Here is a 13,192-nt window from a genome sequence, read left to right on the forward strand (position 1 = left end):
GTGGTTGCCCCATGGTGGCCTCCAGTTGTATGCCTAAGTCAAGACAAGGGCTCTTGTTCAACAGGACTTGTTAGAACAGCAGCCCAGAGGTTATTCTTTGGCACAAGCCCAGGAAAGGACTCCCCATCCGTAAGGATTTCTAGAGTCCGGAGGGCCCGCCACAATCAAGGAACACACAGTGGTAAAGGATGATCTGCACTCTCAGCCCAAGCAATCCTCATGGCACTGAGCACAGACCAATACCTGTGAACCTGCTCCCAGCCTCTTCCCTCCCCATTGCCCTCCAGGGGCCCCTCCCCAGTAAGACAGAGGAAGCAACGGCGAGAGGATGGCCAGAGGCTTTGGCAGGGTGACATTTATTTGCCAGGTTCAGCAGGCACACAGTTAGCCTACCAACCTTCATACACCAGAGCAGACCCACAGGCATGCAGGGAGAAGGGCAGGACTGACACTGGAGTGCCGAGCAAAGGCCGGGACCAGTGTGGCTGCCTGCCCAAGCTGTGGTGGGGTCTGACAAAGGGCACCTGCCAGGAGCCTCGATCAGGAAACGGGGAAGCCTTATTCCACTTCCTCATCCCAGAAAAAGCAACTCAGCATGGCTCAGAGGCACCTGGGCCTCTGTTTCAGCCATGATAGAAGGGGAAGTGGGTCACAGACGTAGAGGGGGTTCCTCTCTATTTTGTTGTTGGATTAGGAGGGCAGAAATCTGCCCCTATGAAGGGCAACCCCCTAAATCAGACTATGGGACACTGCCATGCAGCAGGCCCCCTTCAATGGAGAGGACTGTAGACTGAACCTAAGGGACTCCATCAGAAAAGAGCCAGGGGATACCAGCCCTCCCTGTTTGGCTCAGGGTAAGGACCAAGCTAGGCTGGTGCATGACGTGCTGGGCCTGCACTCTGCCTTCCAGTTTTCACTGCCACATCCCAACTGCTCCTCCTTCCCCTTACAGGCTCATGAAGCTCAGGGCACAGGGCAACCCACTGCAGAACCCAGGAAAGCAGGAAATAGCATAAGGGTGTTGGTGAGAACTTTCCAGGGACAAAGATGGAAGCTTCCCCCCCCCCCCCCCCACTCATTCTCTTTCACTTCTGAGGACCCCTAAAGCTACCAAGCAGTGCCCCCAACCATGCGACCAGTCTTGTCTTAAAGCATACTGCCCTAGATTTTTGAATTCTCTATACAAGCCTGTGTCCATTCTTAGAGCAGCCCACATACCACAGGCACATACCTTCATGTGCAGGAGCCTAAGACCGCTGACAGGGCCTCGCTGGAGGACCAGCTCTCAGGGCAAGGCCACCCAAGATTAGGGCCTGGGAAAGGATGGGACCTGCAGGGCCTGCCTGGGGAAATTGTGAGGCAAAAAGGGAAGGGGAAGGGAGCAGGGACCTCCTGAGTATCCCTAGAGCAGCATCCCGCAAGGAACAGAAACTGGTGAAGCTAGCGAAAGACAGAAAAGCCACAAGGAATCCATGCAGGGGCTGGGGCCGGTCCTGCCTCTGGCCTGCCCACCACTCACGCACATACACACAGGAGATGAGACTGCTCTCCCGTGGCCCCCAGACATGCCCCACACTGGGAGGCAGGGGCAGGGGGAGCAAGGGCATCAGGCCAATGACTCTATGTACAGTGAGAAGCCCCTCATCCACTCTCCCACCCTCCTGCCCATCCCCTGCCCCACACCAGACTGCCCACTCAGCTGGTCTCCTCCCTCCGAGACTCCTGGGCATAGCCAGCAGCCTCTTCCCCTTTACTAGAGGGTGGAGCCTGGCCTGTTGTGCCCCCGGGGGCTGTGCTGTCCGGCTGGGCCAAAGCCGGCTCAGGGGTGGCAGCTGCCTTGGTGGCCGGTGTGACACTGCTTTGAGTGGTGGGCATGATGCTCTCTTCTGTAGCTGGTGTGGCTCTCCCGTCGGTGGCTGGAGTAACACTCCTGTCGGTAGCTGGGGTGATGCTCCCATCGGTGGCTGGGGTGATGCTCCCATCGGTGGCTGGGGTGACACTGCCATCAGTGGCTGGGGTGACACTGCCATCTGTGGCTGGGGTGGCACTACGGTCTGCGGGGGCTGTATTATCACTCTTTGCAGCAAAAGCAGCATCACCCACTGTGGCTGAGGTGGCACTGCCCCCAAGGGCTGGGGCAGCTCCACTTGCAGCTGTGGCCCCACCTGCAGCCCCAGCGGTGGCAGTGTCTGTGGCTGGGGCAGACTGGGCTGTAGCTGTGCTGGACTGCTCTGGTGCCCGGAGCCGTTTCATGAGGGTGGTCACTCGGACAGCCTTCTGAAAGGAGGGCAGTGGAGAGAGGCTCAGAGTGGGGCTCACAGAAGCTGGATCCGTTCCTTCGCAAAGGCCAAACACAGACCATTCTATGGCGTCCCTGGCTGCCTCTGACCACCCGAGGGCCAGGGACCCAGCTGTTCAACACACCCACTTAAGGTAGTGACAGTGGCTACAATCACACCTGATAGCTGAAGAAACGTCTGTGTGTGGCTGCAGGGATATGATATAGGCAAGAAACTGTGTGTGCCAGAAGGAGCACTTGGGATCAATCCAAGAAAGGGAATCATCCAAGCCTTACCTTCCACTTAGCCCTGGCAAAGTTCTTTTCAATCTGGGCGCAGACACCATCCTTGATGTTCTTATCAGAAGCAGCATTGCCAGAAATCCTAGAAAGAGTACAGATGCATCTGGATCTGAGGGTGTATAGGCCTTCAGGGAGACTGCCCAGTCCTTTTCTCTTAAGATCCAGAAGTTACCAGGCAGGCCTCTGGGCTGGGCCTGAGCTCTGGGCTCCCCCAACCCCTACTCAAAGCCTCAAGGATGGGGGCTACTAGATGTGAGGAGGACAGAGGCCAAGGGAAATCTGGCCTCTCCTTCTGTCCTCCATGGGCCCTGCTCACCACTCATGGGAGATGGCCTCTTCTGCAGTGATGCGCTGGTCTTGCTCCACCTCCATCAGCCTTGTGACCAGGTCTTTGGCTGGGGACAAAGCCAAGGAGAGGTGAGGCATTGGCACCTCATATCACTGTCTAGAAGTGATGAATAGGCTGGGAGGTAGGAGTAGAGTCCAGCAGAGAAGGCTGAGAGCAGGTCCCCCATACCAACCCTCCCGCTACCCACACACTGGGCACCTCCTCACCTGCCTGGGAAATGTCATCCCAGTATGGAGAGTCAAACTCGTAGTCGCCAGCTAGGATCTTGCGGAAGAGGTTCTTGTCGTGGTTCTCATAGTCATCTTCCTCCACCTCCTCATAGAAAGGTGGGTTCCCTGAAAGCCTACATGGGGGCCAAAGGGCAGGGTCACTAAAGAAGGCCATGGACACAGAACCCCACCTGGCCTGGCTACAAACCCATTCACTCACAGGATATACATGATGACTCCAATGGCCCAGCAGTCCACGGGGCGTCCATACCGCTGCCGGCCTACCACCTCTGGGGCTGCAAACACAGTGTCCATCTGGTGGTCAATATCAGGCCTGGCCAAGCCTGGGACCGCTCATACCCACTTCCTGGGTTGGAGACTTCCTTCCCCCTACCCAGAGCCACTCCTTGAAGGTTGTCCCCCACCCTGTCCCTGCCCCACCCCCTGCTTGCCCAGGTACTCGGGAGTCCCACAGGGCTCCTTGATGAGGCCATTCTCTAGCTTAGCCAGGTGGAAGTCGCTGATGACAATCTTTGAGTTCTTCAACCGATTATAGTAAACCAGGTTCTCCAGCTGCTCCGGGCAGGAATGACATGTGGGTGGGCAGAGAAAGACTCCATGAGGACCTCAGAAGCTAGACCAAGACCCCAAGGTGCTGCCCACCTCAGCCCCAGGCCGGGTGCCAACAGACCTGGCTCCTGGCCTCACCTTGAGGTTCCTGTGCACGATCTTGAGTGAGTGCAGGTAGGCCACGGCCTCCAGGACCTGCCGCACCACATTGCTTGTATCTCGCTCCGAGTAGTAGCCCTGGTCCAGGATCCAGTCAAACACCTCCCTCCCCGTGGCCCTGAGGGACACCAGCCCCTGAGCCCGCGTGGGCAGGATCGGGGGTGGGGCAGGAGTATTTGGGCAGGCTGCCTACACCAGGCAGCTAGCTGGGCAAGGCACGGGGACCCAACACCCCAAGGGGCCAGAAAGGGGGCTTTCCCTGGTTGCAGAGGGCAGAGCAGGTAAAGGCCCTGGGGACTGAGGAATCCGGGGACCCCAGACCCACACTCACAGCTCCAGGAAGATGAAGTACTCCTTGCGGGTCACAAACACATCCACCAGTTGCAGGATGTTGGGATGCTTCACCCTGGCAGTGGAGAGAGGGGCCAACAGTTAGGGCTGGGTAAACCCCTAAGAGAGGCTCTGGTTGCCACCGTGGGCCACAGCAAACTAACTGGCCAGAGCCTGGTACTGCTTGAGGTCACCTGCCCTTGAAACCATTCCCTGCTACCTCCTATGCCACCCCACCCCGAGGCCTCACACTCACATCTTGAGGATGCCTATTTCGTTCTTGGCCGCCTTCCGCACCTTGCGGCCGTCCCGCTTCTGGAACTTCTTGCAGGTGTGCAGCTTGCCCGTCGTCTTGTCCTTGGCCCGGAAGATCTCACAGAACTCCTCACTGTAGCCAGCAAGCACCCCACTCAGCCCTGGCCTCAATGTGGGCTGCCCTCTGCTCTCCTTTCCCAGGCCCTTGCCCACCCACCCTTGACCACAAGACCCCGCACTCACGTCTTGATGACCTGTCCCAAATCATATCTGTCAGTCACCTCCGACGGCTGGTTATAGTTCTTCTTATCGCCCAGAGTCACACACCCAAACGGCATTGCCAGTCTCTGAGCTGCAGACAGGATGGAGTCTGGCTCAGCTGTACCACAACATGGAGGCTTCTCCCCACAGTATGGAGGCTGGCTCTGGGAGACCCCAGCATGGCTCAGGACAAGGCAAGGGGCAGAGACTGCACTAGGAAGGGCTAGAGGGTGGTCAGCCTCCTACCCCTGCTTTTCTGGCCACAGCTCCTGCCACTCAGCTTGGCTGCCTGAACTACAACAGCCCCTACTTACGAAAAACATATTAAACTGACATATCAGGGAATCACTTTCTTTTTTTTTTTTAATTTTTTTTTTCAACGTTTTTTATTTATTTTTGGGACAGAGAGAGACAGAGCATGAACGGGGGAGGGGCAGAGAGAGAGGGAGACACAGAATCGGAAACAGGCTCCAGGCTCTGAGCCATCAGCCCAGAGCCCGATGCGGGGCTCGAACTCCCGGACCGCGAGATCGTGACCTGGCTGAAGTCCGACGCTTAACCGACTGCGCCACCCAGGCGCCCCAGGGAATCACTTTCTATTATGTACATTAAAAAAAATTTTTTACCAATTTCTTTAAATTTCAGCTATTGCACAGATGATGGGGAATATAACCACCCACCCAGAAGATAGCCATCTCTGAAAGTCTGAAGATACCAAGTGTTAGCAAAGACTTGAGCAGAAATGCATACATTTTTGCCGCAGGACACTCATATTACACAGCAATGGAAATGAAGGAGCTATAGCTATAGCCAACCACATGGTGAATCTCACATGGTGTTGAGTGAAATAGACACAAAAGAATACATACAGCATAATCCTATTGATTCAGAGTTCAAAACATGCAGAACTAACTTGTACTAAGGATACAAACATTCTGGTAAAACTGTTTTCAAAAAGAGCTAGGAAATAAGTACCATGAGTCCTTCCACAAGAGAGAGAGTAGTTGCGATTGAGTCAGGACATAGGGAGATTCTGGATAGCTGATTTCTGAACCTGAGTGGTGGTTTTCACAGGTGTTTGCTTTATAATAATTTGTAAAAATGTACATACAAGTTTGGGGCACATTTCTAGATTTTCGATATATTTCACAATTTTAAAATGTTGATAAAAATTATAGCTATCTGTGGGGGTGCCTGGGTGGCTCTTTCGGTTAAACACAGACTTCGGCTCAGGTCATGATCTTGTGGTTTGCAAGTTCGAGCCCCACATCAGGCTCTGTGCTGACAGCTTAGAGTCTGGAGCCTGCTTCAGATTCTGTATCTCCCGCTGTCTCTGCCCCTCCCCCACTCGTTCTCTCTCTGTCTCTCTCTCTCTGTCTCTCTCTCTCTTTCTCTTTCTCTCAAAAATAAAATAAACACACAAAAAAATTTTTTAATCAAAAAAGAAATTATAGCCATCCATATTGAAGAACACTTGGTAGGGGCGCCTGGGTGGCTCAGTTGGTTAAGCGTCCAACTTTGGCTCAGGTCATGATCTTGTGGTTTGCAAGTTCGAGCCCCACATCAGGCTCTGTGCTGACAGCTTAGAGTCTGGAGCCTGCTTCAGATTCTGTATCTCCCGCTGTCTCTGCCCCTCCCCCACTCGTTCTCTCTCTGTCTCTCTGTCTCTCTCTCTCTCTCTCTTTCTCTTTCTCTCAAAAATAAAATAAACACACAAAAAAATTTTTTAATCAAAAAAGAAATTATAGCCATCCATATTGAAGAACACTTGGTAGGGGCGCCTGGGTGGCTCAGTTGGTTAAGCGTCCAACTTTGGCTCAGGTCATGATCTTGTGGTTTGCAAGTTTGAGCCCCACATCGGGCTCTGTGCTGACAGCTTGGAGCCTGGAGCCTACTTCGGAATATGTGTCTCCCTCTCTCTCTGCCCCTCCCCTGCTCATGCTCTGTCTCTCTCTGTCTCTCGAAAATAAATAAATGTTAAAAAAAATTAAAAAAAAAGAATACTGGGTAGCTATTACAAAGAATAAAGTATGGAAATGCACTGCTGTTGGACGGTTTCTGAGATATGTTAAGTAGAAAAGCAAGGGACAGAATGCTGGGTCAAGGGTACTGCTATTTGGGTAAATTTTTTATTTAAAAACAATTTTTTAAATGTTTATTTGTTTTTTGAGAGAGAGAGAGCATGAGCATGGGTGGGGGAGGGGCAGAGAGAGAGAGAGAGAGAGAGGGAGAGAGAGAGAGAGAGACAGAATCTGAAGCAGGCTCCAGGCTCTGAGCTCTCAGCTCAGAACCCGACACAGGACTCAAACTCATAGACCATGAGATCGTGGCCACAGCCAAAGTTGGACGCTTAACCAACTGAGCCACCCAGGCTCCCCTGGGTAAATTTTTTAAAGTTTATGTTCCAGTGTATACTCCAAACTCTATTCTGGAAAGACAGCTAAGAAAATCAGAGTGCTCTTTGGGGCAAAGAATTGTGTGTTAAAGGGGCAGATTTATATCTTGTATTATTTTCTGTTAGAATTTTTACTATGATTACCTTTATTGATTTAATAAATGTTGCATTCAGGCACAGTCCTTGGAGAGTTTCCTCAGAGAGACCCCATTTGGGTGGAAGTGAGGAAAGGCTTTGAGGAAGAAGCAGCAGCAGGGCTGAGCCTTAGAGGAGAAGGATTTGCCGGGAGGCATGCAGGGGTAAACGGTCCAGAAAAGCTAGACAAGCCTGCCAGGGCCTCACTGCCAGGGCCCACAGGAGACCTGGGCAGTCAGGTCCAGGGAATAAGATCCTGGCCAGGGGTGGGTGTCACAAAGGTGACCACATGCAGCTGACTACAGTGGGTTCCAGGCACTCTGGCACCTGGGACATGGCACCCATGGGTCTGCAAACTTGCCAACCCAATCCTCACCTGCGGTGCTGGGTGGACTGGCTCCAGCACCCAAAGGAAAATGCACTCGCAGCTCTTGCTACAGGTAAACTTCAGGAGGGGAGTTAGTGACTGTCTGGACCTCCGTAACACATGGTTAATGTGATACTGAGGCCATGGCAAAAGCTCTGCATGGAGGCTGCAAACGACCCTGCTGCTGCTGGCTGTGCATACCGTCCCTCCATGCCGATTAGCACCTGCTGTGCACCTAGATGCTCCCCTATCTGGACTCACTGCAACTACACGGTAGTAGAGAAGGAAAGAAGCCATCCCCAGAGGAAGCCGCTTGGGTCACAGGGACTCTGCCAGCCAGGGTCAAAGGCCAGGACCCACACAAGTCCCATGGCTAGCCCTGGCTTTTGCTTGATTCCTCCCAGGCAGAGGCCACTCCCTCCCCAGGGGTCATAGTCCCGTAAGTTTTCCCTCAAATTTGTCCTCAGCATTAGGAAACAAATTTCATCCTTCCCTCATATGGGTTATTTGGGCTCAGGAAACACAAATGCATTTCACTGGCGTGATTTAAGCCAGGGCTTAAGCCATCTTGTGAGGCACTGCAGAGGCAAACAAGAGAAGCTTTGAAGATTGTCCCCGACTGTGTGTCTTTGCCACCATGGTCACAGCCCTGCTCCTGCGTCTGCCGGAGAGGAGCATGTGGCTGGAATCCCACACTCACAGCTGAGAGCAGAGGCACAGCCGCCCACCACTGCCGGCCACTCATCTCTGTGCCCTAACAATCTGGGGGAGGGGGCCTGCATCAGTCCCTCAATGGCTCTAACGCACTGTGATTCCCTTTCCGGGCTGGAATCCAAGAGCCGTGTACTGGGCAGGAGGGTGGTACCTCAGCCTGTGGGCCCCCCAGGAGAGGTGGGAGGGACCTGTGTCCCAGCTCTGTTGCTTTGCTTACACCGTTCCCTGTGGCAGGAATGCCCTTCCCCCAAAGCTTCCCATCAGTATCCTATTTGTCACGGCAGAGTTATTTATAATGTAAAAAAAAATCAGCAACTACCTAAAATCCAACAACAGGTGACTAACCAGCTCAACTGTGTCCATTCAATGGCAGGAAGTGTGGACACTGACAAGGGTACTGCCCACCTTGGCCTCCCTGTGAAGCAGCCTCCACATGAGCTAGGTGTCAAGACCGGTGCTTAATCTCTTTCTTGGTTTGTTGTGATTTCTGACATTATAAGGTTGTTTGTGCAACCAATTGTCTAAAATGATTCTGATGTTCCAGGCTCAAAATGGCCCTTCTCTGAGATACTTTCCACAACCTCCACTTCCCCCACCCTATCAGCTCCTTGCTCTGCTGCATGGTGTGGGAGATTCTGTATATGCCCATCCCTGATATTGGCCCAGCTTTCAGCCATACATATTCTCTTGTGCTCGCAAGGATCCAGGGTTAGTCTTGTGGTCTCCTCCACCACAGAAATCCAGGCCTCTGCTCACAGTCACATCAGCCTGGATCTAGATCCTAAAACCTCATGAATGGGGCAGGGACAGATGGGCCTCTCTCCCTACCGTGGGTGCCCTGATCTCAGTCGGTTACTGCTTCCCTCACCAAACTGTACCCATTTGCCTCTACCCCCTTTCTAGCCCCAGGGCGAAGAAAGGAGAAAAGGGGTCCCCTCTACCCCCCCCCACCATCTGTTGCCCACTGCTGCTGCCTGGGAGGTTGCTGGTGTGCGCACCAAGCCCCTGGCACCTGCTTGCAACAAGGGAGGCCCTGGTCCTGAAGCTAGGGGAACAGTCAAGGGACAAGTCAAGAACGGTGACAAGCCAGGCAGAAAGGGGTTTGCATTTCTCACCCCCCACGGCCCAGTCAGCCCAGACCCAATACCCAACAGTGGAGAACTATCCTCCCACTGACACAAGGGCAGAGCCCAGGTCCACACTGGGACATGGGAAGACACAGAAGCCCCATAACGGCCGTTTCCCTAGGACATGGCTCTTTTCATTTCCTGCAGAGAAACGGTGTGCACAGGGGGCTGTCCAAAGGGAGCTCAGGGGAAGCGCGGAGCCTGGCACTGCCAGTGCCCTCCAGCTGACTCTAAGGATGCCTGATGGCCAAGCACTCCCAGTTACTGCCTGCTCCTCAGGTCTGACCCCTGGGCTTGGGCAATCGAGCCTCAGGCAAACCTGAGGGAGACTCTGCCTGTTGGTGCCCTGGTAATAAAGGGTCCCATAGGGGCCCTGCTGCAGCCTTAAGCAAGTCTGGCTCCAGAGGTCCTGTGGTCCTGCATTGGAGTCTTGTTCCCTCCTCCACTGGGGTCAGCCTGGTTCAGGCCCCACCTTTCACAGCAATAAACAAGTTTCCCGCTGCCCTGGACCTCTCCCATGTAGAGTTCCAGAGCTTGCAGTAAATCGTGGGAGGCCAGGAGGGGCCCAAGAGGCCTCCTGTTACCTCCCAACAACTGTGGGCAACACCTCCCGATTTAGTGGCAGCTGTGAACACCAGCCTTCAGGTACCCCCTCCCCTCCCCTACTCTCCTCTCTCAGGGACTGGGGCTGCATTTCCTGCTGCAAAGGACATGCCTAGGCCCAAGCCTTGCCTGGCTCTCACAGCTGAGGTCTCACTAGAAGGACCAGGGGAAATGGAGACTTCATCCTCAGGGTCTGGTGTCAGAAGGCACAGCCAATCTTCTAGCCCACTGTCCAGCTGCTTCAGGGACATGGGCAGGGCGCCGCTGTGGCTGGGCCTCAGGCTCCAGCTAAACCACGGTCCATAGTTCCTGCTGCTGACTCTCCCGTCTAATGACGGAGTAAGGACAGGGGGCCTCTCCAGCCTCAGCAGTGGGCATATAGTCCAGTGGTGCCTCCAGAAAGTTCAGCCTTGAACTTGGCATGACAGGGCTAAGAACCAACTGGACCCTCCCAGGCACCTGGGGTCCCAGTCTTTGAACCCCTGAAGGAAAATCCACTGGCGGCCCTGCTGCCCTGTGGGTGGAGGAGGGAAATGCAGGGGAAGGCCCCAGAGTAAAGGATTGCTATGGTGATGGAAGTTTTGAAACAAAGGGAAGGGGAAGGGGGGAGGTGTTGGCCAACCCCTTTTCTAAGAATTCCTTGAGATTTTGGCCCAACTCCTTCCCCATGGGTTCTGGCACCTGGCCCCATCAAGGAAGGGGAGGAGGGGGAATTGAGAGACTTTAGAAAAGAGAGAGGGGGGCAGGAACAGTGAGGGACAATGGCAAAAAGTGATGGAAGGGTGACAATAAAAAGGACACAGGCACAATGACACAGGCAAGAAAGGTGGGTAGGGGTTCTAAAGGGGTCTGTGGGCACCCAGCAGAGCCTTAAGGCCTCCACAGCCATATGCTCTGAACACCTGGGCTATGAGCTGCCCATGGTGCCTGGACCTTTGACACTGAACCCTCCTGTATCCCTCAGAAATGCACTGAACTTGGTGTGGGAAGCACAACCACGCCTGGGGGAAGAGGCCAGCTGTTGCAGTCCCCTCCGAACAATTCCATAGCCCCTCTCCCAATCATTAGGCAGCTTAGGTAAGGCAGGTCCATCAGGTGGAGGGTGCATGCCTGGAGAAGGGGGCTGGAATGAAGCTTAGAGACCTGGCTGCTTCCCTTTGTAGCCCCTTCTCTCAACTGGCCCAGCCCAGCCTAGACTAGCCACGCCCCCTTTACCTGCCATCCTCCCCAGGCCTTGGGTCCCCAGGGCCCCTCTTGCAGTTCAGCCTAATTCCCTGCTGCAGCCATCCCACTTTCCAACAGTGGATCCCGTCAGGGGGGCCAGAAACAGCACCCTAAACAACCCAGAAACAGGATAACAACTGCACAGCACCAATCCCCTGCCTCAATTTCCCTAGATGGAGATCATGAAGTCTGTGGCCTTCTTCCAGGGCAAGGAATGGTGGCCAGGACATGGGCTGGAGAGGAGGGCCAGCAGCAGATATGGGGAAGGCAGCCTTTGGCACCTGGGGGTTCACACCAAATGCTATGAAAGAAGGGCAGAGACCTCTGCCGCACCCTGAGCCCAGCCTGACACTGAGGGGAGGAGAGACACCAATTTCCCAGTGGAGAAAACTGGGGTCCATCAGGTGGCTAAAATTCAACTGAGGAGGTGTGGAGTGGGGGGAGGGGGAGAATCAGGTCTCTCTAGGTGGTCCTGGGGGGCTCAGAGTCTGGGCCTTGGAGGGGGGCAGCAGGACAGGGGCTGGACTGCTGCAGACTAAGCTTTTGGTGAAGGATAGAGGGCCCTGCTCTCCAGAAGGGAACCTGGTGGAGCAGGCTCTGTCTACGGGGTGCGGACAAAAGCAGTTTGGCACAGCTATGGGGGGCTGGGAGAGCCTAGGGTCTCTGACAGACACTACAAGCTGGGTAAGGCAGAAATTCATTTGTTCATTGTCCACTGCCCCCCCCCCACACACACACACCAGCCAGGGACCCTGCTCCCCAACGTGGCGCCACCCTGACCCCCTTCCCCAGCGCTGCTGACTCGCCCCCGCTGGCACAGCAACACACATGCGGGAGGCACACGTGTGAGCACCAAGCCCCGCACCTCCCAGCAGAAACATGTGCGTCCCCTACCCCCACCGCGCAGCGCTGGGTCGGTGCCCTGAACCCCCAACTGGCCCCCACATTAAGGCTTGGAAGCTGAATCTTGGCTAGGGGGCTGCGGGCCCCCAGGGGCTTGGGGCCTCCTCCCCCACCTCGCGGCAGCCCCGCCCAGCCCCCTTCAGGTTGTCGCCTATAAAGAACTCTCCGTTGTCATGGAAATTAGTGACTGCCTAGCTGGAGGAAGGGGACCCGGGGGCAGTTGGGAGGGGTTGAAGGCGGTTCTGGGAGTCAGGAGGGTCGGCTTAGCCCTCGGCCCCTACCCCCAAGGGGCACCACGAACCTTGGAGGGTTAAGGTTTTCACAATTAGGAGCCCAGCAAGACGGGGGGGGGGGGGGGGGCGAGAGGGGCGGAGGGGGGTCGGGGGGAGAAAGATTCGCCTGACTTGAGTCTCAGAGGCTTCCCCTGGGACCCCCGAGCCGTGAGAGGTGACGGGGAACTTTAAGCCCAACCCCGCTCTCCGACCCCCGGATCTCCAGAACCCTCGTGCTCTGCCCCCACTGAGACCCCAAGCCCTCGCGGAGCCCCCGCGCACTGAGCGACCCGAATCTTGAGCCAGAGACCCAATCCCCCAAGACCCCCACAACGTGCGTTCAGGGGGCGCCCCCCCCCCCCCGCGGCCCGCCCCGCACCTGCAGCGCCGGTCGGTCACACGGAGGAAGCGATCTCGGGTTCAGTGGGGCGCCGAGGGTTCCGGGGGCGGCGGGCAGAATCCGCTCCGGGCACGCGGGGCAGACGCGGCGCCAGCTGCAGCCGCTTGGGCTCGCAAACCTCCAGCATCTCCCGCCGCTCGCCGGCACCGGATTCGCACCCCGGGCCGGGGGCGGGCTGGGGGCGGGGCCTCCCTCAACCGGCTCCGCCCGGGCCCTTGAGGAGCTTGAGGCCAGAAACCCACTCGAAGGGGGGCGGACGACCAGCGGTAAAGAGTTGTTGAGCACTGGCCAGCCTGGCGCCGGCCTGGCTCTCAAAGACTCCCTTAGGCCCTGGGACT

General features: G+C 55.6%; 1 protein-coding gene across 1 annotated transcript; it reads right to left on the minus strand.

The window, feature by feature from the left end:
• Positions 1-322: 322 nt before the first annotated feature.
• CAMKV (CaM kinase like vesicle associated) lies at positions 323-12,979 on the minus strand. The gene is made up of 11 exons (XM_030306796.1): positions 12,834-12,979; positions 4,697-4,805; positions 4,455-4,586; positions 4,200-4,274; positions 3,848-3,986; positions 3,592-3,712; positions 3,360-3,435; positions 3,137-3,273; positions 2,898-2,976; positions 2,576-2,663; positions 323-2,277 (listed from the first exon to the last, which is right to left on the minus strand). The coding sequence occupies exons 2-11, from the start codon at positions 4,789-4,791 to the stop codon at positions 1,696-1,698; spliced, it is 1,524 nt and encodes a 507-aa protein (XP_030162656.1). The 5' UTR covers positions 4,792-4,805; positions 12,834-12,979; the 3' UTR covers positions 323-1,695.
• Between the last annotated feature and the right edge of the window lie 213 nt (positions 12,980-13,192).

This window comes from Lynx canadensis, chromosome A2 (genome assembly GCF_007474595.2).
Source record: "Lynx canadensis isolate LIC74 chromosome A2, mLynCan4.pri.v2, whole genome shotgun sequence".
Taxonomy (NCBI): Eukaryota; Metazoa; Chordata; class Mammalia; order Carnivora; family Felidae; genus Lynx; species Lynx canadensis.

Excerpts from the sequence above, each read along its gene's own strand:
- CAMKV (XM_030306796.1), bottom strand. The coding sequence starts at position 4,791 with ATGCCGTTTGGGTGTGTGACTCTGGGCGATAAGAAGAACTATAACCAG. Across the intron at positions 3,987-4,199 it reads TACTTCATCTTCCTGGAGCT|GGCCACGGGGAGGGAGGTGT; the intron begins GTGAGTGTGGGT and ends GGTGTCCCTCAG. Across the intron at positions 3,436-3,591 it reads TGGGACTCCCGAGTACCTGG|CCCCAGAGGTGGTAGGCCGG; the intron begins GCAAGCAGGGGG and ends CTGTGTTTGCAG.